At 45.2% G+C, this 26,123-nt stretch overlaps 1 protein-coding gene across 1 annotated transcript in view; it reads right to left on the bottom strand.

The window, feature by feature from the left end:
- The window catches only part of tmem63c (transmembrane protein 63C), an 86,745-nt gene that overhangs the window by 17,604 nt on the left and 43,018 nt on the right, over nucleotides 1-26,123 (bottom strand). Inside the window, exon 2 of the mRNA XM_030116446.1 lies at nucleotides 4,857-5,082. Within this exon, the coding sequence (XP_029972306.1) occupies nucleotides 4,857-5,066 (210 nt within the window). The 5' untranslated portion in view covers nucleotides 5,067-5,082. The remainder of the gene's footprint in view (nucleotides 1-4,856; nucleotides 5,083-26,123) is intronic.

Raw genomic sequence — 26,123 nt, 5'->3', positions numbered from 1 at the left:
AAACAAATAAGGCAGCTGTTTTTTTAACACCACACTAACAGTATCTAACACTTTGTTTTACTTTTGCGTTTTTCCTTACACTCTATGAGGACTACTGCAAATTTTACACTATATTTTTGGTGGAAAACCAGACTTTTTGATGTTTTCTTCACTGTATAATATTTAACAGCTGCTGAGAGACACAGACATTAAAAAACTGAATTTTCTTTGCTTTTAGATGCAATTCTTTTAAACTCCACCTATGCACTGCAGCAACATGTCAGAATCAGAGCATTTTCAAAAAGGTTGTGTTTTCAGGGGCTGTGAACGGACCCCCCAAACGCAACAGAAGTTTTGCATTTCCACTTTTAAATCATGTCACATCAGTGGGTCACGCCAGTAAATCCATTATTCTGATCTGAAGAGAAGAAATGCATTGATTTAGGTAAGATCACACAGAGTTGTAGGCAAGGATATCATAGTTTCTTTAAAAAAAAATGGTGCTCATGTTCTCCTGCGGGTCAAATGTCCTCCATTTTGCTCAATTGTCAACCTGAGGCCTCGTTCTAAAGCCTCGACAGGAGTCCACAAACAATGGATTCAAAACAGCCTCGGTAATGAGCCCTGATCTTTCTTTAGTGAATGTGGCGCGGGGTTGTCTTGGAAACTGCTGAAGACAGGTCAGCGTGCACGCACGAGCGCGTGGCGCGCCGTAATGACACACGAGCCCGGTCAATAGTAAGAATAAACCTGAACCGCCTCCGTTTCAACACAAATGGAAAAAACAAACAGGACGGCGCAGTGAGGGAGTGAAAACAAAACAAAACAAAAAACAAGGGCTTCGGTTAAAGAGCGAACGAGCCGGGTGAAATCCCCACGAGCAAAAAACAAGGGCCGGATGAATGCCGACAAATGCAGATCAGGCTAAAAGTGTTAATGGAGGCTTCATTCTAATTGCAGCATTAAATCATTAACTGATTTGAGTGGAGACGACATTTGGTTTAGTGGGAGGGAACGACAACCGAGGAGGAAATCTCCCATTAGGGCCGAGTGATTCATTCTTTAGCGCTCTGAAGTCGTGCATAGACGATGAGGACGGATGAATGGTGAGGCTGTGGTCTGAACTCTGCTGCGTTTCCTTTGCTTCCCGGCTCCTCCCTGTTGTGTTTTCTGATAATCTGTCTTGATGCGTGGGCATGCTCTCTCCTCCAGCCCCGCTGATGATTTATTCTGTGTGATGATGGAACTGATGCAGAGGCGTGCTCCCGTCACCTGGAGGGGAGCGAGCTTTGACTCATGCCTGTCATTAAGACACGGCGCTCAAACCTTCTGTGTTGGCTTGACAACCAGGCCGGGCTAAAACAAGCCAATTAAAGCACGGCCTTGGTAGATGGGGAATGATATCAGTTTGACAAGACCTGACAGTGGAACTGAAGCTCATGACAAGCAAACCTGAAGGACTGTTATTAAGAGAGAAATATGCGCCTCTGCTTTGAAATACAACTCAAAGTGTATTGTAGGTGTCTGAAAGGAAAGCTGGGACACCATTATTAAACTTGACATTCATGACATGAACATAATGAGGTTTAAACTGCATATATAGGCCTCGTTTACACAACGTTTCAAACGAAACGTCTCTCTTTCATGATAAATGTTGACGAGGCTGCCGCATTTCCTACAATATAAGTTGCATCAGTCAAAAAGTGTGTCACAATGAGGTAAATAACATAAATAATTCACATTTACTGACCTTATCCAGATGCTGATCATCCTGGTTCAGCAGACATTTAGTTTGCACTTTGAGTAAAAATAGATTTTATTTAGGTATTGTAACATTCTGTTGTCACACAGTGACATCTGGTGGTCTTAGATGGTACCAGTCTACTTTTGACAAAACCAGCCAAACAACTAAAAGACATTTCAATTTGAGTCGTTTGTAGAGAGGAAAAGCTTTTCATGCTCTTTAAATTGTCTCGAACGCCAGAAGATTTCTTAACTCCATTTAAATTTGAATATTTTGCTGTGAAGCACAGGAAGTTCACGCGTGTTGAGGCTAAGTTTGATTTACATGAGACTCTACACTGCATGAACTCCTCCTTCTCTCTCGATGCTGATACCAATAAAATAAAAACGTCATCTGCGATACAAACACTCAAATACAGCTGAGTGAAAACTCACTGTCAAATACGATTTCTGTAGATTTTCGCACACACACACCCTGCATCCCTCCTCTCTCAGCTACCAGGACAGCTGTCATGTACGTTTTGTTTGAATTTTTTTCAGAAAATAAATAGTGCTGAGCCTCTCATCAGGTGTGGAGTAAATTGCTTCATCTCTCGTGTATTAAGGACATGTTTACACGGCAATGTTTACAAGACATTTCAATCAAATGTAGGTAAATAAAGCTTGATAATCATTCAGAATGAATTAGAAACAGATCACGGTTCTGTCTGTTTTACTGGAACATGAGACACCTAATGGACATGGAGGAACAGCACTTTTCCTAATAAAATTCCTGTCTTCTTTGTCAGTTTACGTCACTGAATCTTCCTTCGGTCCAGTTGTGACCCACATGCCGCGTGTTTGACACCCCTGGCTTCAGCCCAGATATGATTGAGAGGAGTGAAGCCAATTTAGCAAACTTTTTTCTTAATTAAAATTTGCATTTTCTTTTGAAGATGAAAAAATTACAGTAATTGAAATGTCTTTAATCTTTAATTCACACCTAAGGGAAATTTAGAAACTCCAATTACCTAAATGCACCGGCAGTAATGTACAGGACGTATGGAATATGGAGTTTTATATAGGGGAAACCCAGAGAGACCATGAAAGCCCTGCACTGAGAGAAACCATATCATCTTGAGGAGAGTGTGTCATTTACAAAAAAGCACGTGTGTTTTTCTTTTACAATGTTTGAATGTCAGAGGAGAAACTATCATTTGACAGATTTTTAATTAAGCTGTATTTATATGAGGAGCATACATCCTGAAACCATAAAAAAAAGAAAAACACCATGGTGTTGTTTTGCCTGTAATTGAAGATCCATCTGTTCCGTCAGGCCCATATGCTGTCTTTCTCTCCACATGTTTATATTTCTGTGATTTTTCTCTTCTTTCAGATCACACATGCTTCATCATCTCCTGGTGAGGAATCTTAAATAATCCATACAGCTTGTTAATGGACTTTTAAAGGTTGAAACACTTCAGTTCAGATCTGTGTACCCCTCTGGCCTATATCTGCACGTCGTCTTACTTATTTAACGTGTGCTCCTCCCTCTTTATAATGATTTAAGCTTCTATGAATAACTCCAGACCCACACATCACAGAGTCTGGTGTTAACTAGTCATTTTGGCTGAATCCTGGACTTACTGAATCTTCATTACAGCGATTGGAACATAAAGAAAATTACAGACCAAAAGAAGCCTGTAAGATTTTTCTCACTGTAAAAAAGCAGATATACCTTCATATAAAGTCAACCACACACACATAATTTAGGGTCATCTATTAACCTCACATGCTTGTTTTTGGACTGTGGGGGGAAATTGGATCAGAAAGAAGGTTGACCACAAATAAACAACAAGTCAACGGTCACGTTTTCTTAACCACAAACTGTCTGGAGTCATCTGAGGCGCCGGTGTGTGACGTTCAACACACCTGATGCTTCTGCTCTGTTTGATTAGCGTCAAGCGTCTCCGGCAGGGTGTGCACCAGACGCCACACTCCCGTGAAGATAGCCGCCGGGCCGTGCAGCGGCGCTCGCTGTCTGCTTGTGTCAGGACCCTTTGTGGCGTCTCTAAAGGTGTTGGCAGCTTTTGGATATATTCAGGAAGCTTGTTGCTAAGGCTCTCCGAGCTGAACAAACTACAGATCATCTATTCTAGAGGGGGAAAGATGGAACGAGGAGATCTCCGGTTTAAGAAAGAGACGTGTGGAGGGTGAATGTGGAGCGTTAATCCTGGCATCAGGGGCTTCTGCCCCATGTGCCATCTACATGTACCATAAACAGGACACACCATTTAAATGCTTAAAGTAACACTAACTATGTCCTTGATTTGAGTTTGTAAAAACACCCATCATGCAACAGCTACAGGAGACATATCCCGTTATTGTGCATCAGAAAGTATAATTAAAATAGGCTTTATGTTGAGATTATTGCCATTTTTCAGGAGTATTTTTTTTTTTTTTTTGGTTTTGTGAAAATATAGACTTTTTCTTTATGAATACTCTGCATCACAGCAAATATAAATGTTCAAGTTCAGATTTTTTTTTTTTATTTTATATTCATTATGGTTCTATTTTACCAGCCTTGCCCAATAAAGATGAAACTGTTCCATATGTGGCCACTGAAATAAAAATGTGTTTGGCAACTCTATAGTGTGCAGTCTGTGGAGAACTTCTAAAACATAAAGATCACAAAGATTACTGTAGATATGGACATTTAGACATGAACAGGGCATTTAATAGTGCATTGATACACAAACATGTAAAATTTGTTATGATATTTATGGCTAAAATACTAATCATAATGATTATTGAAGACAGACATCAGTAGCAGCTTTTATGTTTAATTCCCTCCCGAAAGATTCTCTCGATCTGAACTGCAGCTATAAACACATCAGTTCTCCTCTACATGAGCCCTTGTCTCAATTTTGTCATTTTACTCTGATTTTATCAATGCCGTTAAGTACTTTGTAACACATTTAATTAAAATAGTATGTGGACTGACATATTTATTTATGGCCATTGTAAACATATATAGCAATACACGTTTGGTAGCTTTCTCATTGTGGATTTTCTATCAAATAATAAGTGTGTGTGTGTGTGTGTGTGTGTGTGTGTGTGTGTGTGTGTGTGTGTGTGTGTGTGTGTGTGTGTACCATCCAGAGCACCACGTTGATGGCGAGCACCGTGGGCACGCCCCCGAACGGCAGGCCCTGCAGGACGCTGCTGCGGGAGTGTGAGCTGTAGCATCTCTCCGCCGTGCTGTTTTCCACCTCCAGCTGCCCCAAGAAGCCCAGGACGTCCAGCTCCAGGGGCCTCGGCTCCACAGGGGGCGCCGTCGGCACCAGCGGCTCAGACTGCGCCATCAGGCCTGCACCATCCCTGAGCAGGGAAAAAACAAATCAGATGTGCACATTTAGAGTGACTGGATATTGATTAGTTCTTTTTAAACAGAAAGATTTAGCATCTCAGGCAACACGACTTACTGCGAGATCATTGATACAAACTAGCTACATGAGTGACCTCTGATGTGCTTTCAGAGGCTCCGAGCACCACTGTCGAGTAAACAGACACCCAGAATGTAACAAAAGTTTTCCGTTTTCATTGGAAAACAGTATTGTGTGAGGAGAGTCTGAAAAGATCTGAAGCCATTGGAAGTTTAAAAGTTCACACAATGAGGAAATGACACTGCTCAATAGGAACAGGAAACCAGAGCAGACATGGAATGGTTAAAATGAAATAACTGAAATAGCCTATAATCACTACAAAGCTCCTACTTTTATCATAATAAAGCAAATTAAAAAAGGGAAAACTACACTGTGGATTATTTCATCAGGGAATCAACGACATAATATTAAATAGTGGGTTTGTGCGGTGCATGAGGAACACTTTAAAGCTGCACAATAAATGAAAATAATAACATGAGGCAGCATAACTACGTTTAAAGTAAATTGCCCATCTGATAATGACAGATGCAAATTATTTCATATTTGAAATATGAAGGTAACTTATTCAAACTCATTAAAAAAAAATGCAGAAAATATAATGTGTGTGCAGTAATAATTGATCACCATCATTTCTTGTCAAAAATGATATGGAGTTCATCGATACATCAAATTTGATTCATATGATTCAACTAAAATAATTGCGTAAAGCATAAAAAGACAGTTATAGTGTAATAACTACAAAATTCCAGAGGAAATTTTGGCTCTGTGCCTGCCAGCTGCTGCCCACTGCTGTGTGTAAGGGTGTGTATTTGTATAACCCATTGAGAGTAAATACAATGGATAGACCTTTCGTGACGTCACCCATACCGTTCCGAAATCCCGTTCTGAAGATTTCAGCGAATTCAGCAGGCCGTCTCCATATTGAACATTTGAAACCGAATGTAAATGCGATTGGTCCAGCCTGTCACATGACCGAATCACGTGGACAGAGGAGGTGCTGTGACAGTGCAATTTATATAAAATCACAGTCTAGTAAAGCCAACACAGTTGTAGAAAGTAGTGATAAGAGACCAAAACGTGTTCTGAAACCGGGTGCTTCATATGTTTATATTTGCACTCTGAAAATCGGCATTTTTGAATAGGTTCCAATGAGACCCAGGCTCTTGTTGAAACCAAAATCATCGCCCTCTGATGGAATTCCTCCGGAATTACAGCTTTCATGCACTTCCGCATTATCTTCATGTTTTACTAAGCGGAGGCTGGCGCTTGGTATAACCCCTCCATATTCACTGTGAGCTCTGGCCTGGGATCAGCCATGACAGAGCCTGCAGCTGTGTGTCTCTTGCCATGCAAACAAGCTCCACTCAGCAGCCATGACAGTGAATCAGCAGTTTTTCATCCAGTTTGCATGGTTGAAGAAATGGCACTTCTCGAGCAGGAAGAGACGAAAAAAAAAAAAAAAAAAAATCACTGTTAGCATTACAAGCCTTTCATGGATTTATCCTGAAAATTTCACATCTGCATAGAGGACAAAAATGCCTACGTTTTGATATTTTAATGATGTCTCTACGTGAAAGTATGGTGAGCCATGATGGAGTTGTTGGCGGATGATTTGTTTGTGTTTTTTGGGTGACTCTCATCCGGACTGCAAGGGAAAAAATTGCCGGTTTTGGCAATTTTCTCTGTGATTCTTCGGTGGAACGCCGAGAAAAGTCACAGAACACCATTTAGCCTGGAATTTAGACACGTTCTGATGTGCTGTTTGCGGTGCCGCTGCAAACGGTGCGAGACTAGTTATCCGGCATAGTCAGAAGAATAAGCAAATTAAAATGTCGACCCAGGGTGAGGCCCTGCCGGTGAGGCAGGCACAAACAATTAGCAAACCATGACTAAAACAGGATTTAACCAAAGTAAACAATTGTTTTACAACCACGACATCATCTTATTAGTGTTACCATGGCAACAATTGCATCACAGGTGGTAGTGTGATGTCACAGGAAGATGAAAGGGGAGTCAGACTCCACCAAGATGAAAGGACGATCTCTCTCTATTCACCACAGCAGTTTAATCTCTGCCAGTTGCTAGAAGCACTCCTTGAATCAACAACAATATTTTACCGTTGGCTTACTATAGAGCAAAATGTTGCATTTAGGTTACTTTCTTGGTACTGCCATTACGCGGACGGTCAGAGCTTTGACCACTCGTCTCATTGAGACTTCCAAACACTTCAGCGGAACAGAGGAACCTGGAAAGCCACTGTGTTGTGAAGAACAGGGAAACGAACTGTCCTGCCAGCACATCAGCGGAACAGGGGAACCTGGGAAGCCATTGTGTTGTGAAGAACAGGGAAACGAACTGTCCTACCAGCACATCAGCGGAACAGGGGAACCTGGGAAGTCACTGGGTTGTGAAGAACAGGGAAACGAACTGTCCTACCAGCACATCAGCGGAACAGAGGAACCTGGGAAGCCACTGTGTTGTGAAGAACAGGGAAACGAACTGTCCTACCAGCACATCAGCGGAACAGGGGAACCTGGGAAGCCACTGTGTTGTGAAGAACAGGGAAACGAACTGTCCTACCAGCACATCAGCGGAACAGGGGAACCTGGGAAGCCACTGGGTTGTGAAGAACAGGGAAACGAACTGTCCTACCAGCACATCAGCGGAACAGAGGAACCTGGGAAGCCACTGTGTTGTGAAGAACAGGGAAACAAACTGTCCTACCAGCACATCAGCGGAACAGAGGAACCTGGGAAGCCACTGGGTTGTGAAGAACAGGAGACAGAACCGTCCCACCAGCAGATCAGTTCCATCTGCAGGTTTGCCAATGGCCATAACAACTGCTGGCTGAATGCTACACTGCAAGCTGCCCTGAACTTGGATATTATCAAGAACAAGCTGCTTTGTCAGTCACCAGAACTTTTGGTCCAGCTGTCAAGCACTCCAGAATTTGCAAAGCTGTTTTTAAGAGCCCTCCATGAGCCAGGAAGAAATTTCAGCTCATCAGATCTCCTTCCAGTCCGGACTGAATTAAGCCAGAGGAACCTATCACTCACCCTGTGGACACACAATGAACCTGCATACTTAGTCAAGCATCTCCTTGGCTGGTTGAACGAGTGTGATGTTCAGTCGAGTCTTCAGGTCCAAAAAGTCACAACTTGCCCCACTTGTGGCGAGATGGCAGCAGAAAGTACAAACCTGGAAAGCATCATCCCCCTAACAGCACTTTCTCAAGATGACTCCATCGCTTCTCTCTTTAACCGCACTCTCCAAGCACGGCACAGCACAAGACCATGCCGCAGATGCAGCACCCCCATGAGGGAGACAAAGAGCTTCGGCAATAGTCCAGATGTTCTGATATTTTATGTGTGCCGAACAGATAATTTTATAACCTTTAGTGATGATGTGACTCCATCTGAATTTGTAGAATTGCCATTGTCTGAGGACAAAAAACAGGTGTACGCCCTCTCCTCTGTCATTTGTCACTGGGGATGTGATACTTACGATCACTTTTGGTCATACCTGTTCAAAGAAGGGATGACCATTCAAGCTGACGACGGAAACATTTCTGTGAAAGCAGATCGGTTCCCACGTGACATTGATAGAAATGGAATCATCCACATTTATGAAAGGGTGGATGAGGACACAAGGGCACCTCAAGAGGTGGTCCTGTTTTTTGCTTTGTTTCTCTTATTTTTTGTTTCTTGTTTTTTCTTAGAACTTGCCCTGTCCAGCATGGAAGCAGCAGAATGGAATTTGGCTGCTAATATAAGCCGACTGAGGAGGACACAAATGTAAAGCTCCTCTTGTCAACATGCTTCCCCAATTTATTTTATGTATTTTGAGTACTGATCCACGATATTGCTGGGCCTGACAGGGGGGCAGAAAGACAGGTAGAGAAACAGAAAGTGGAAGAAACAAACTTGTGAACAAACAAGCAGATATCAAAAAAAAAAAAGTGAACAGAAGAAAGAGATAAAGTGATAAGACAGTCTTTGGGCGGCGGGGGGGGGGGGGGGGGGGGGGGGGGGGCGCAGAAAGTGAAAGAAACAGAAAGAGAAGGAAACAAACAAGTGAACAGACAATCAAAAAAAAAAGGGGGGGGGTAAAGAGAAGACAGAGAGTGCAAAGATTTGATGGTCTTTAATTAATATAAACACTCCAGACAACTGGCGACTGCACCTGCATAAAGATACGACAGAGGGAATCCTACTGACTTGTGTTCGAGTTTAGAGCTGGCAGTGAACCGGGGCGTGCACACTGAGAATCCAGCTATGAAATTACACAAGAGCATCAGGAGAGGCCGACTACAGACAACCATTAGTCTGACCCACCGCAAGAAAACAAGGTAACTGAGTCCACATGCAGAACATAAAGAGTGATTAAAGATAATGCTGTAACAGCTAATGAAGACTTTTCTATTGATGATTGAGAGGGGTGTAAAAAATTCTGGACATGCCACTTCTTATTCAAATTTAAATAAAAGGTGAGAGATATTATTTTCCACACTGGTGCTTCTTGTACGTCATCTTATCAACTTTTGGAGGAATCCTGGATCATTTCTGGTCGAAAAAAAACTTCCTGGTTGAATAAAAGTAACTTTGAGCCTAAATTTGCCCGGAATATGAATAATTTGGGGCTTCAGTGCGTCTACATCCACAGGACATCATGAAAACTCAAAACGATGTTATTCATGTGCCATTTCTTCAGGCAGCGGAGCTGGAGCGCCACACTCCGCTGAGCTCTGTAAACTAACAACAAACAAGAGAATGTTGCCTTCTTAAACCAAATCAGGAGCTTCTGCAGGACACCGGGAACACAGACTTCAAAACCTGTCGTACTTTGACCACATTTTGGTCGTTTAACAGTCTGCTCAGACTGGAATTTTCTATAATAATCTGTGTTTGTCACAAAATCCCACACACTCACCGTTCGGGAGCTACGAACATGAAGTAATCCTTACAAGTCATCCCTTTTTTGGAGAAAGTAACTGTATTCAGAATACACCAAATTTGAACTGTAACTGTAACGGAATAGAGTTACTCTTATTTTGTACTCTAAACACATCATGTAATTACACTGCATTACATTTAATCCGTTACTTCCCAATCCTGTTTATAACACAAGTACACATCTGTAATTGCAGCAAAATAAACTCTGATCTTTAAAGAAGCAAGAATAACCTGTGTGTTAGCAATCTGTGGCAGCAGGAGCAAAAGAAACAATACATCTAGCAAGACGCATCTAAAAATGGAGGAATTTGGAGAAGAATAGAAAGACTGAACACAAGGTTGAAGACTCAAAACGCACAAAGCGACCATGTCCTGGTCAGCTAAAGGCCCGTTTACGCTTTTTGTAGTCCACATGATCCACATTGGAATGTGTGGTGTGAAAAAAGTCTTCAACCATCACACACGACAGTTCGCTCAGACCCCTCTGCGGTCGACGTGTGGACTGAACACATTCCCACCACCACAGCGTGGAATCCAGCAGGTTACTGTCTCCCTTGACACGGTGCCTCCATTCACCTGGTTGGACGTGTCCAGATGGAGTTGTGCTGTCTGGGTCTTGTTCTCTTGAGTGCGGCTCACTGTTCCCTCCATCTTTCACTGCCCTGCATTAGTTCGTTGCTGGCTGTTCCGCATCCCTGGTTGATAGACATGATCACACAGCGCGGCCTCACCGACTGATTGACTGTATTTGTCAGAATATCAAACATACAACTGACGCATTATGACCGTCAATCAAAACGCGGGACACCATCTCAATTTGCGGGACGTGTGAAAAGTAATGGAGATGCGGGATTGTCCTGCACGAAGCGGGACATCTGGTCACCTGACGTGCTGGTGAGCGTACGGTTAAAAGTCAAATGTGATTGGTGTTGTCTCTCATATTATCACACAGCAGCATTTGAATAATTTAGATGAATAAAGCATTTCCTGCTTGGAATTTATTCTGTCAAGTGTCAATTTATTTCATTAATCATATGTTCAGTTGTCTAATAAATAATTGACCATGTATCTTAAGTTCCATTAATCGGGGATCCAAACACTTTGACAGTAATGCAATGGTTACTTTACCTTGTAACTGGTTACTTTACAGAGCAGGAATACTATTGCACACGTCACATCATCAGTAGGGTAAAACTAACCTGTCTCACCACGGTCTAAACCAGCTCACGTTCCCTATAAGTGGGTGAACAATCCAACGCTTGGTGAATTCTGCTTCACAATGACAGGAAGAGCCGACATCCAAGGCTCAAAAAGCGACGTCGCTATGAACGCTTGGCCGCCACAAGCCAGTTGTCCCTGTGGTAACTTTTCTGACACCTCCTGCTTAAAACCCAAAACGTCAGAAGGCTCGTGAGGCCCCGCTTTCACGGTCCTGTACTCATACGGAAACTCAAGATCATTGTAAAGCATTTACTTTTTGAAGAAGTAACTAGTAATTATAACTAATTACTTTTTAAGATGTCCATTGGTGAAAACATACTCCATTCCTCATGAGGAAGATGTGGTGGAAGAAATAAATCCATCAGTTTTCAAAGAATTGTTGTGTTGCTCATCGTGAGACTATGAACCACGAGGATCGAATTCATGCAGCACTCTAAATACAGCAGGACCATTACTTATTGAATCTATTGCTACTGTTCAATCCAACTAAATGAAGAAAAAACATAAGCTCAGATTCCACCTTGGTTTGAACAGCTTGTTGAAGACGGGTGCTTCAGTGTATTTCCTGTGTGTGTGGCTTGTACAGGATTTGATGGTTCACACACCGAGTGAAGGCCTGCACCATCTGTCCTCCAGCAGCACACGGTAATCTCCCTCTGGATCAATGGCGTCCCGGCTCCCTGCTGGCTGGCCGGCGAACACACAGCAGCCCTCGCTGAATAAACAGGCCCGGCAAAGTGCTGACAAAGCTCTGCGTCAGTACTCTCTACTCCTGGGCTACTCAACCCGCGGCCCGCGGGCCACATGCTCTAACGGTGCGGCCCACGGCTGATTGTATGCAGTGAAAAAAAAAATCGACTTTTAATGAGGAAAAAAACGTTTCTGATATGCGGACACCAGAGGGCAGTGTGTTTGACCTCCTGACAACAGGCAGATAAGTGTTGCAATTGTGGGGCTGTACCAGCTGGTGGCGGTAATGCGCCAATAGGCTGTTTGCTCACTGCCGAAAACAAAAGACTCAAAGAAGACTGATCGAAGTGGAGTTCACATGGCTGCCGCCGGTAAAATTAAACTGAAGTTATGTGATGAACACAGGAAATTTCAACCGTCATGGGAGGAAGAATTTGCTTTTCTGGAGGTAAATAGCAAGCCAGTGTGCCTTCTTTGCCAAAAACCGTCCATTCCTAAACGAGCGAATCTTCAGCGTCACCACGACAGCTGTCAGGAATTTATTACAGTAGGACTGCACCACTCAACCTGTGACAACACTGACACTGTTCTGTCACTGAGACACTTCCGAAAGTTTTGTTTTCCTTATTATTAATCCCACGTGAATTTGACTTTGCTAAGAAATGTGACACATCGTCCTGATTTCAGGTGAGGGTAATTGTTTTAGCTGTGACCTTCTGTAGGGCTGCTGTTGTGCACAATTTCTGTGAGTAATGCACACCTGTGTTTTTCTTCTGTCATTGTTCTCCAAAAAGTAAGTCACCTGCAGAGCTATGTTTGTATGCTTTACAATGATTTTTTTTTTTTGGTTTTTTTTGTTTTTTTGCCACCGGTGATCTTTTTTGTGATGCACAAGATTTAATTTTTACTTCATTTATTTTTTGCAGGAGTAGGCCAATTATTTTTGTAAAGAATCCCTTAATTTATTTACTTTTTTGTGGAAAAAGACCTGCTTTTTTGTTGTAATTTAGTGAATTTCTCAAACGCATTGCTTGAAAAATATTTAAAATACTTATGTTTTGTTACAAAAAGTGCTCATATGTGTAGTAAGTATATTCATATGTTGTGAATAAAGCCTCATTTTATAATTTGATATCTGACTTTTTTTAAATGTCATGCCTTTTCACCTTTTTGCTTTTTATTGGAAATGCAGAAAACAGCCACAAATAGATCTATAAGTCTCAGTGTAATATATTTTCAACAAAGTCTTATTTTAGTTTTACAAAAGACTAATGCAGTTGTCTTTCTATTGTAATGCATTTAAAATTTCATTATTGAATATTAATTACATTATTTAAATGTCTTTTACATAATTCAGTCATATAAATTAGCAAACCAAGGTTGCGGCCCACACAAACAGAAATGTTTTTCTATGTGGCCCTCGAGCAATGGTAAGTTGAGTAGCCCTGCGCTACTCTCAGGCCTAAAACACACTGATTATCAAATTTCACCATAACTGGCACACAGTCCTGAGCTAAACCTCGCTGTGATTTATCACCGTGCCAGTGATGTCACTTCCTGTGATCTCCATCACAGATAACGTCAGGCTCAGAGCATCTGAGCCTCCCTGTGGAGAAGAGTGCAGGAGAGGAGATTCCCTGAGGAAGACTCACAGAGTAAATCTATAACACACACACACACACACACACACACACACACACACACACACACAATCTGGTTGTCCACAGAGCTGCTTTTACCCAGAAAACCCAGAAATCACTTTTGCTCTCATTACCAATGATGAATGTAATACATCAATGTGTCCAAAAGGATTCTTTCTCCTGGAAATGGATGAGTAACTACAAATGGTTGGTTTATAGGATTGCTAATAGACAAACCATTGTAACCGCGATGATTCCCCAGAAGCCTGCACAGATTGCTTCTCAGAAAGACTATGGGACAGTTCTTCAATCATTAATTAGAGCGAGGCCAAACACTGTGAGACACACCCAGTCCCACCAGCACGCATAAACAGTCATCATCAAAATTAAAGCAATGGTTCTGGAGCCTGCGTTACAGTCTAGAAAATGCAAGAAACTTTGCAGAGTTGTGGGTTTCTGTGACGTCCAAACTGGATCATCTCAGAATAGATAAACCATCAAGAGGTGCTGGAGGCAGGTTGGGAAGTCATGAAGTTAAGCAAAGGAGAATCAAATTCCAAGTTTTCATAAAAAACTCACACAGATAGGATTGTTATCAGAACAAATTCAGTTACCCCAGAATAAAAACATCACAAGATGACTTTTGTATAGATGCAGTGAAATTTTTTGAGTTTTCTGGGGATCTGGCCTCTTTTCTAGTTCACACATCCCTCCTTCCAGTGACTAACGTTCATAGCGGGAAGAAGGATATAATCTATCAGTTTCTCTTGCTGTGATTAAATCTACTTCACCAGGCTGTAACATATGATATCAGCTTCAATCGATATCAGGTTTTCAAAGGAATTTTCCAATAAGATTGTGTGTTTAACAATTGTTGCCATTGTCAGAGGTGTACTAGTTAGAGGGAGTTTAACGAGTAATGTTATTTACAGGACTGGAGCGGTCACACTTCTCTTGGTCAGTCACTACAGCTTTTCTTCCAGGTTTTATACCTGTGTTAGCTGGAGCTCCCTTCTTGTTCCATCCTTATTAAACATGATTACACTGACAGTATATATCTGGATCATATTATGTATTTCAATAATATCTGATCAATTCAGAATCCAGAATATGATCCAGATTTATTGAAATGTGATCATTTCTCCATCAGCACATAGCCAATGAGCACAGATCATTTCTATAAAATGTTAAAAGATTTTCAGACTTTTTTCGGTAACACTTTATTTGAAGTCCCCCTGTATAACACATTATAAGTACATTGATAAAGCATTATAATGCCATTATAACACGTGTAGCTATAGTTAAAAACATTCATAGATGATCACAATGCCAGGACCTAACCCTAACCCTAACCCTAATCCTATGCTGTATAGTGCTGTATAGTGAGTTATCAAGCATTGTGATCATGTAGGAGTGTTTATAACTACTTATAATGTGTTATACCGGGTGCTTAAAGTGTTACCCTTTTTTCTATATTATCGAGCTGTTTCCCATAATTACATCAGTTCTTTGCTTATTATCTGTTAGTCTACCAGTTTGATTTGATCAAAAACAATCCAACCAACCGTGAAAACAGGTGAACATAAATGAACACACCCAGTGTTTGTTCAGTAAAGTAACACATTATTAAAACATCTCAAACCACTCAGGATGTATCTCATGTCTCAGCATTATATTTAAAGAACAGACTTCATGCGGCCTCACGAGTAAACTGACCAGCGAATTATATTAGAGATGAGTTGAAGCTGAAGTGAGCCAAAGTAAAGAGCAGGTGCAACATCAGTCAGAAATTATTTGTTATGGAGAGAAACACACCTGACACACTGTCACCTGGAAACACACAGATATACTAACCAGTCTGACGGCAGAGGCGAGACTAGTTATCCGGCAAAGAAGAAGAATAAGCAAATTAAAATGTCGACCCTGGGTGAGGCCTGGCTATCGGAGTAATTTTGGCGCCTTGCTACACAGGCAGGCACAAAAAATTTGCAAACCATGACTAAAACAGGATTTAACCACAGTAAACAACTGTTTTACAACCACGACATCATCTTATTAGTGTTACCATGGCAACAAGTGTATCACAGGTGGTAGTGTGATGTCACAGGAAGATGAAAGGGGAGTCAGACTCCACCAAGATGAAAGCAGGATCTCTCTCTCTTCACCACAGCAGTTTAATCTCTGCCAGTTGCTAGAAGCACTCCTTGAATCAACAACAATATTCTACCATTGGCTTACTTTAGAGCAAAATGTTGCATTTAGGTTACTTTCTTGGTACTGCCATTACGCGGACGGTCAGAGCTTTGACCACTCGTCTCACTGAGACTTCCAAACACTTCAGCGGAGCAGAGGAACCTGGGAAGCCACTGTGTTGTGAAGAACAGGAGACAGAACTGTCCTGCCAGCACATCAGCGGAACAGAGGAACCTGGGAAGCCACTGTGTTGTGAAGAACAGGAGACAGAACTGTCCTGCCAGCACATCAGCGGAACAGAGGAACCTGGGAAGCCACTGTGTTGTGAAGAACAGGAGACAGAACTGTCCTGCCAGCACATCAGCGGAACAGAGGAACCTGGGAAGCCACTGTGTTGTGAAGAACAGGAGACAGAACCGTCCCACCAGCACATCAGCGGAACAGGGGAACCTGGGAAGCCACTGTGTTGTGAAGAACAGGAGACAGAACTGTCCTGCCAGCACATCAGCGGAACAGAGGAACCTGGGAAGCCACTGTGTTGTGAAGAACAGGAGACAGAACTGTCCTGCCAGCACATCAGCGGAACAGAGGAACCTGGGAAGCCACTGTGTTGTGAAGAACAGGAGACAGAACTGTCCTGCCAGCACATCAGCGGAACAGAGGAACCTGGGAAGCCACTGTGTTGTGAAGAACAGGAGACAGAACCGTCCCACCAGCACATCAGCGGAACAGGGGAACCTGGGAAGCCACTGTGTTGTGAAGAACAGGAGACAGAACTGTCCTGCCAGCACATCAGCGGAACAGAGGAACCTGGGAAGCCACTGGGTTGTGAAGAACAGGAGACAGAACCGTCCCACCAGCAGATCAGTTCCATCTGCAGGTTTGTCAATGGCCATAACAACTGTTGGCTGAATGCTACACTGCAAGCTGCCCTGAACTTGGATATTGTCAAGAACAAGCTGCTTTGTCAGTCATCAGAACTTTTGGTCCAGCTGTCAAGCACTCCAGAATTTGCAAAGCTGTTTTTAAGAGCCCTCCATGAGCCAGGAAGAAAGTTCAGCTCATCAGATCTCCTTCCAGTCCGGATTGAATTAAGCCAAAGGAACCTATCACTCACCCTGCGGAGACACAATGAACCTGCATGCTTAGTCAAGCATCTCCTTGGCTGGTTGAACAAGTGTGATGTTCAGTCGAGTCTTCAGGTCCAAAAAGTCACAACTTGCCCCACTTGTGGCGAGACGGCAGCAGAAAGTACAAACCTGGAAAGCATCATCCCCCTAACAGCACTTTCTCAAGACGACTCCATCGCTTCTCTCTTTAACCATGCTCTCCATGAACGGCACAGCACAAGACCATGCCACAGATGCAGCACCCCCATGAGGGAGACAAAGAGCTTCTGCAATAGTCCAGATGTTCTGACATTTTATATGTGCCGAACAGATAATTTGATAACCTTTAGACAAGATGTGACTGCATCTGAATTCATAGAATTGCCATTGTCTGAGGACAAAAAACAGGTGTACGCCCTCTCCTCTGTCATTTGTCACCGGGGATCTGATTGTCACTTTTGGTCATACCTGTTCAAAGAAGGGATGACCATTCAAGCTGATGACAGAAACATTTCTGTGAAAGCAGATCGGTTCCCTCGTGACATTGATAGAAATGGAATCATCTACATTTATGAAAGGGTGGATGAGGACACAAGGGCACAAGAGTGGTTCAATGTTTTTCTTAATTTATTTCATTTTTCTGTTGAGTTTGTTGCCATGTTATTTTTGGATTTTGATTTCTTGCTGCCCATCAGGGGGTCAGGAGAATTGGATTTGGCTGCTAACTTGAGCTTCAAAATTTAAAGCTCCTCTGTTAACATGCTTCCTTAATTTATTTTATGTATTTTGAGTACTGATACAAGATATTGCTGGGCCTGAGAGGGGGGCAGAAAGACAGGTAGAGAACAGAACAGAAAGTGGAAGAAACAAACTTGTGAACAAACAAGCAGATATCAAAAAAAAAAAAAAGTGAACAGAAGGAAGATATAAAGAGATAAGACAGTCCTTGGGCGGGGGGGGGGGGGGGGGGGGGGGTAGGAGTTTGGACAGTGAGGGGCCTTTTCTGTTCATTTCTTGCCATACTGCGTTGTGCAGCGTTTTCTGTGTCCAGAAAACTTGGAACTTGGAGGAGCTTATAGGTATCAAGCTCCTCTTGTTAACATGCTTTTTTAAATTTATTTTGAGTAACTCATACATGATAATGCTGGACCTGATAGTGGGGCAAGAAAGTCAAAGAAACAGAAAGTGAAAGAAACCAACTTGTGAACAAACAAGCAGATAAAAAAAAAGAAGAGAAGGAAGAGATAAAGAGATAAGACAGTCTTTGGGTGGGGGGGTTGGAGTTTGGACATTGAGGGGCCTTTTCTATTCATTCCTTGGCATACCGTGTTGTGCGGCGTTTTCTGTGTCCTGTGGGAATTTATTTTAGTTTCAATATCCTTATTTTAATACTTGCTTGCTCACATATGATACTCAGGGAAAAATATCCCAATATAATATGCATTTAACTTTGTTTTGTAGCTGCTTTTGTATTTCTTTGTATTTCTTAATGATTTGTAACCATAGCCATGAAAAAAGCACATGAGGTCCCGGGAAGTTTTTCTCGTCTGAGCTCTTGCAGATAACACTTGAGGGAGTGAAGGACGGAGACTGTCGGGGCGAGATAACCCGGGATGCGGAACCTGGGAGATCCACGTGCCTGGGAGAGAGGACGGGGCGGACGATGGAGAACTACCGAGAACCACTGTTTGAGAACCCCGCCTGCGAGCGAGGAATCAGAAATACACACACACAGTTTAGACATCGCTCTTTTTGCCTGCTGGACGCTACTTTCGGGTAGACCAGGGACTCAAAGACTAGAATTCCTTGTCAGGGAAACAACATCTTTTTGTAATAAATTCACACAATAAACAGCCAGAAGTTGTCAGGTCCTTATTGTACACCTTGATATTGGGATCCAAAAAGGCTCTGTGGGATCGAGGCGTGATTGGAAGGGAAGCCTCGGCTGGAGCGGCCTCATGGAGACGGCCTGAAGATTCTACACCTCGACAGTCCAGAAAACTTTAGGTTACTTAACGTAACCCCGGTTCTCAGAGTAGCATGAGTGAGATGTCTCACTATGGGATACGCCCCCAGCGTATGCCTCAGAAGCATTTATCTCACTATGCCAATCCTGATTGGCTGGTGATCGCGACGCCCACCGAGGGTGGAGCCACCTGCCCTTTAAGTAGCCTGCATCATCTACGCAGCGTCACTCAAAATAAGCACCTCTTCTCGCTTCGCCCAGCAAGAAGGGCTGTCTGGTGAGACATCTCACTCTTGCTACTCTGAGAACCTAAAGTTCTCATTCATAGCATTTGTTTCGATGTCTCACTATGGGATATGGAAACTCCCGTATTGCCAGACATGCTTATCTCGATCGACCACCAGCCTCAGGAAAGGCCCCCTGCCCTAAGAGGGCCCTGCAGTCAGTACTGCATGAGCCAGGCTCAGAGCAGGGACGTCCAGCTTATAAAAGCGGAAAAAGGTGAGTGGTGAAGACCAGCTCGCTGCTGCACAAATCTCCTGAATTGATACCCCTTTACACAGGGCCCAGGATGCAGCCAGGCCACGTGTAGAATGAGCCCGCAGGCCCACAGCGGCCTGAAGACATTGACACGTGTAGGCCAGAGCGATCGCTCCCACAATCCAGTGGGAGAGCCGCTGCTTCGTGATGGGTCTGCCCCTGCAGGGGCAAGCCCAGGACACAAAGATCTGGTCACTTTTCCCAAAACCCACTGTCCTGTCCATATAAATCAGCAAGGCACGGACTGGACACAGCATGTGCAACCGCCGTTCTTCCGGAGAAGAAAATGGCGGTGGAGAAAATGCTGCAAGAACAATAGGAGAGCATGAGCCCACCACCTTGGGCACAAAGGCCAGGTGGGGCTTCAGTGATACCCTGGCATTCCCAGGGGCAAACTGAGTGCACGAGGAGTGCACTGAGAGTGCATGAATGTCACCAACACGCTTAGCAGAGGCTAAAGCTAGAAGCAGGGCTATCTTCAGAGACAGATGCTTCAAGCCAACCTCCTCCAGTGGTTCAAATGGAGCTCCGGAGAGCCCATTTAAAACCACCGCCAGGTCCCATGGGGGCGCCAGCAGCCTGGAAACAGGAAGCAGCCTGCGTGCCCCTCTCATGAAACGGCAGACCAAAGGATGTCGGCTGACTGTTTTTCCACCAAACCCCACATGGCATGTGGCAATTGCAGCCAGATACACCTTTATTGTGGAGAAGGCTTTACGTTTGTCAATCAAGTAAGTCCTGCAAGAATGACAAAATACCACCAACAGTGCACTGAAAGGAGATGTGTCCTTTTTCCTGACACCACTCCTCAAACACCCTCCACTTACAGTCATAAAGAGACCTAGTGGAGGCTGCTCTAGTGCTCTGAATAGTGTTAATCACATTCTGAGGGAGTCCAGCAGTATTTAAATTACACCACTCAGGGGCCAGGCCCAAAGAGCCAGGCGCTCAGGGTGTGGGTGAAATACTGCTCCCCCTACCTGTGACAGCATGTCCCTGCAGAAGGGGAAGCTGCCACAGCCGCCCCGACAGGAACTGATAAATCTCCGCCAGCCAGTGCATGGCCGATCGTGGCAGAGCTATCAGAACCAGCGTGTGGCGATGCTCCCTGACTCTGTCTAGAGTTGGGGTAATCAAAGCCAACGGGGGAAAGGCGTACAGGTGGACTGATGGCCAGACGTGCGCGAGTGCGTCCACGCCGAGCGGCGCACCCGGATCGCGTATTGAGAAAAACAGCGGTCATTGCGCGTTCTCTCCCGACGCGAACAGAGCCACAGCGGCTCTGCCAGAGCGGGCCCAGAGCGGATGATGCTCCACAGGATCAGTCTGCGTGCCGGCATGTGTTACTGCCGGAAGCGCAGACCCCCGTGACGGTTGATATATGCCACCGTCGTTGTATTCTCCGTTCTCACCAGGACATGACGTCCCCTGAGAAACGGGAGAAAGCGTCTCGGCGTGAGAAACACCGCCAAGAGCTCGAGGTAGCTTATGTGAGCGCGCTGGAGATCCTCGCTCCAGACGCCCCTCACACAACGGTCCTCGCATATACCACTCCAGCCCGACATGCTCGCGTCTGCGGTGATCACTTTCCGGGACAGAACGGGGCCCATAGGCACCCCTGTCACCAGAAAAGCCGGGTGGCGCCAGCGACGCAGTGCCAGTACGCATTGCGCACCGACCGTCACCCTCCATGCGCCACGACGCACAGGATTCAGCTTGAGGGAGGACACCCACAGCTGAAAATCCCTCATGTACAGACAGCCGAGCCGGACTACAAGGATGGCCGAAGCCATCAGGCCCAGTAGTCGGAGGCATAATCTGAAGGGGACCAGATTGCGCGGGGTGAAGCACGAGAGGCAGGCTCTAAAAGCGCTCACCCCCGCCGCTGACAGATGGGCTGTGAAAGACACCGAGTCGAGTGATAACCCCAGGAAGATTATTTTCTGCACTGGAGATAACACTCTCTTTTCTGAGTTTATCATAAAACCCAGGTTGATCAGGTGTTTTATGAGGGTGTGTGTTTGCACCACGGCATCCTCTCTGGACCGTGCCAGGAGGAGCCAATCGTAACAAACACCCTGAAAGGCGAACCTCAGATATTTCCTGTGAAGAGGATATATCGGGATATGGAAATATGCGACTTTGAGGTGGACTGACGTGAACCAGTCGTCCCAACGCACCATACGCAGCAGGGATGTGTGTGTGAGCATCCTGAACTGGTATGTTCTGAGGTATTTGTTCAGAGCCCGGAGATCCAGGATTGGGCGAATCCCGGTCCCTCCTCGTTTGGGGACCAGGAAATACCTGGAATAAAAGCCGCTCTGACATTGTCTGGGAGGCACCACAATTATTGCTCTCTTTTCCAATAGCGAGTGAATTTCCTCCTGGAGAACACGAGCTGACTCTCCGCGCGCCTGAGAATGCACTATACCAGAGAAACGAGGGGGGACGGCTGCAAACTGGAGCCTGTAACCCTGCAATATCGTTCTCAGAGCCCAGGCTGAGCCGGGAAGCGCAGCCCATCTCTCTGTCCTCAGGCAGAGTGATGTGACAGCGTCTGTCAGACCGCCTGTCGCACCGCCTGTCGCTGGAGACTCCATTAACGGTGTTATGGTGCCCCCTAGTGACAAGATGCGACTGCGACCGGCGTGCGCCACTGCGCATGCGCCGGGTGTTAGTGCATTGACAAGCCCGGTGCAGCTCCGGGACCGGAGTCGGGACGCCACCCGCTCCGGAACCGGGACCGATACCGAACTGTTTATGTTCTTGTTTGTTAATTGTGACTGCGCCCTCGACCTGCGGTCTGGATGCGACAGTGAAACACTTTATTAAACAAGAACAGTGAAGTGTGCTTGTGTGACTTCGGGGAGCGCATGCAGTAGTGGGGACTCTTGGGCTCCGGAAATCAAACCAAGCACGCTGAGGAAGAAAAACGAGTGGGGCTGCTGAACGTGCAGCACCGACACCGGTCTGAGGAAGGAGACTATCAAGTCGACTTCTTCTTCCTGGCCTGCAGACCGGCAGTCTGGTCGTTCTGTGACGGCAGAGCTGCTGTCGCTGCAGTGGCCTTTCTCGGCCAGCCGGACCTCGCCTACTGTCTAGGTGGACCAGCAGGGGCAGGACGGGCTTTCGGCCGTGTGGGGATTTTAAACTGAGGGAAGGAAGGACGTCCCGTAGCCTGCGCAGCGCTCTGCCGCGGGGCTGGAGCAGGTGGACGCTCGGCTTTGCGCGGGAGGCAGAGCTGGAGAGCTTCATCCTCCCTCTTCTTCGCCTCGCAGCGCTGCTGCATTGAGGCGAGAGTGGAGCCGAAAATGCCATCTGGTGTGATCGGCATGTCCAACATGTCCTCCTTCTCTCTGTCCGATAGGTTAGACAGGTTGAGCCATCTGGCTCGCTCCTGTAACACCATCGTCCCCAGAGATTTACCCGTGGCCTGGACCGCACAGCGCTGCACGCGGAGGCAGATGTCCGTTATCACGGTAATCTCGTCCCACACCGCTGGGTCAGGTTTGGTCGCCATGTCCTCAAACAGCTCCGCTTGGTCAGCAGACAGCATGGAGGAGACATTAAGCGCCCTGACAGCCAGCGCGGCTGCCCTGTAAGCCCGCTCAGTCATGGCGGACTGGACGCGGTCTGCTTTGGAGGGCAGCTTGGGATCCCTGGATGAAGTGGCTGGCCGCGGGTGCAAATGCGCAGGGACTAGTGGCTCCATGGGGGGCATATGGAGAATACCGAGCTTCTCCATGCCCTCGCAATCCAGGGAGGAAGCTCCGTGTATGGAGCTTCTGCCGCTGAACGGGTGATCCTTCCATGAGGAGGACAACTCGTCGAGCAGCTCGGGGAAGATGGGGAGCAGCTGCTTAGCTGTCCTCGCAGCCTGTGGGAATTTCTTCCCTTCATAACGGGACTTGGTGGTCTCCGTTACTGCTTCAGACCAGGGGATGTTCAGCCGGGATGCAGCGCGTTTGCACATGGCCTGCATGTTCATGCTGACAGCGGAGGGAGCGGGCGCGCTTCCCTCCTCATCCCCGAGGACAGCCTCAGCACCTGGCGTGGCGGGCTGAGAGGCAAGCTGAGCGGAGGGAATGAGGACATCGTCCTCACTCTCCTCCTCGGATATGAGGAGCTCCGAGATTGTCTCATAGTCATCCTCATAATCCAGCTCCAAAACGTCTTCCGCGAGCGGAGTCAGGGCGGCTAGGTCCAGCTGGGAGCCCCAGCTTCCGCTAGCATGCGGACCGACAACCGCGTCATCACCTTTCCTTCTCCCTGCTGGTGACAGGCGTGTCACCCGCAGGAATGAAGGGGTCCTGACCGGACGAGCTAGCTTGGCGTGCTAGGCGTCGTCGGAGACTCTTGGCAGTGAAGCGGGCGCAATGCTCGCAGGAGCCTGGGGCCTCGATAGCCTGCCGGGCGTGTTGCAGCCCGAGGCAAAACGAGCAGACCTGGTGTGAGTCGCGGCTCGATATCTTATTGCCGCAGGCGCAGAGCCGGGCCCCGGAGTCTCCATCTCCTCTGGCGTCAGAAGCGTGGGCGTCCATCGTAGTTAGCTGGGAGCTAACCTGAGGCGCCACGAAATTAGCTGGCGTGCTAATTCAGCAGGACGGAGTTAGCTGGTGTGCTAAACCGCGTCCCCCGTCCCATGGTGTGGTCAGGTAATGGACTCTCCAGACTATGGTGAAGGCTGGAGGGTCGCGAAAAATGTAGCAGCTAGCGCTCGGCGATGGAGCAGAAGCAGCTCCGTCTGTGAACAGTTAAGCTAGCTGCCACTGAGGATAGAGATACGCTACACGAAGCGAGAAGAGGTGCTTGAGTGACGCTGCGTAGATGACGCAGGTAAAGGGAAGGTGGCTCCACCCTCGGATTGGCGTAGTGAGATAAATGCTTCTGAGGCATACGCTGGGGGCGTATCCTGACAGGGAGGCAGAAAGTGAAAGAAACAGAAAGTGAAAGAAATAGGGATGCACGATATGAAAAATTTTGAACCGATACGGATAACCGATAATTTACTACTTCTCATGGCCGATACAGATAACCGATAAGTCCAGAATTTTATATTCAATAGAATCTTAAAATAATCTGCTGTTTGCATGCCAAGGAGAATAAAAACATTGAAGATGCAGTGATGAAAAAGTAAAACTTTAGTAGCTCTGGCCTGACTATAACAACAAACAACAGACTCTTCACGTGTTCATTTATTTACTCAAAACTCTGTATCAAATAACTACAGCAAAACCTACATCCTTCAAATGGATAGAGTTCACAGAACTGTGACTTGTTTATATGCAAAAAAAAAAATCAAATTTTCAACTATAAAATTAAATGCATTGACGTGTCAATCTCAAATCAAAAAACAAAAAATTAAAATAAAGTGCATCACTCAAAAGGCATTTTCAGTCTTTTCGCTATTTTAGCTGCATTTCAACCACAAATCTAATAACATAAAACAATGAAAATAAAATGCATCTCTCGGACAGCATCTTCAGACTTATTACTGTTTTAGCTGCATGTCAACAAATCTCAAAACATAAAACAATGAAAATAAAGTGCATCTCTGGAAGGCATCTTCAGACTTATTACTGTTTTAGCTGCATGTCAACAAATCTCAAAACATAAAAAAGTGAAAATAAAGTGCATCTCTCAAAAGTCATTTTCAGACATATTGTTTTAGCTGCATAGGACCGAGTAGAGATTTCTCTGAAATGTTAGCTGAAAATAAAAATTAAAAAGTACATTTTCAATTTCAACTTCACATCTTTTCCCTTTTCACTCTGTCCAATGTGCTTGTATTTGTCATTTCTATTCATGTGAGGGCATCAGTGGAAGATTCTTCTTGATAAAGAGTAGCATCTCTGCCTTCTCACACCCAATTATGTTTCTTTTCTCATCAATAACATTTGCAGGAGCAGAAAACAAGCGTTCACTGTCGATGCTTGTGCAAGGGGCCGACAGGTATTTCTGTGCAAGTGAGGCAAGGTTCGGGAACCGGGATTTGTTGCTTCTCCAGTATTCCATTGGATTCTCAGATCTGGGAATCGGGGGCTGCGACAGATATTCTTTTATCTAAAGGAGATGCAGAACACAATACATATAATTAATAATACAATTAATATCATGTTTGGTCCATTTTTCAAGACACATTCAAAGCTTTATTTAAACAAATTGATTACCTGCACTTCTGCTTGGTTTTCTGTCAGGTCTTTTGCGACATCGTAGTTTTCTTGAAGGATTTCTTCATACATTGCCAGCAAGGAAGCATTGTTGTCATCAGCCTTGGATTTCTTCATTTTTGGCTCATCCACATTTTCTGCTGATGAACCGCTCACCTTGGTGCGCAGAATTTCTGTTGCTTCCCTCTTTGCTGCTTGGTTGAAGTAGCAGTCCTTGTATCTGGGGTCCAAGATTTTCGCAAGGTAGAACAGAGGCTCTGTGTAGATGTGACTGAATCGCTGCTCGATGGCGTGCAGTAGAGTGCTCTTTGAAGTTTTGATTCCGTGATCGGTTGCAGCAGTCTTGCTTAAAAGACATTTTAGGGCTTCAATAGAGGGGATGACATCAGCTGCTGTGGCTGTAGCTGAGCTGATGTCTTTTGTCAGCTGTTCACATGGGTTGAGAATAGTAAGTTTTCAATTAAAGTCCATTGATATGTGCTTAAAAATGCAGGT

Source organism: Salarias fasciatus, chromosome 19 (assembly GCF_902148845.1).
Source record: "Salarias fasciatus chromosome 19, fSalaFa1.1, whole genome shotgun sequence".
NCBI classification, from domain to species: domain Eukaryota; kingdom Metazoa; phylum Chordata; class Actinopteri; order Blenniiformes; family Blenniidae; genus Salarias; species Salarias fasciatus.
The sequence above is the reverse complement of the archived record's forward strand: the minus strand, read 5'-3'. Positions and strand labels throughout refer to the sequence as shown.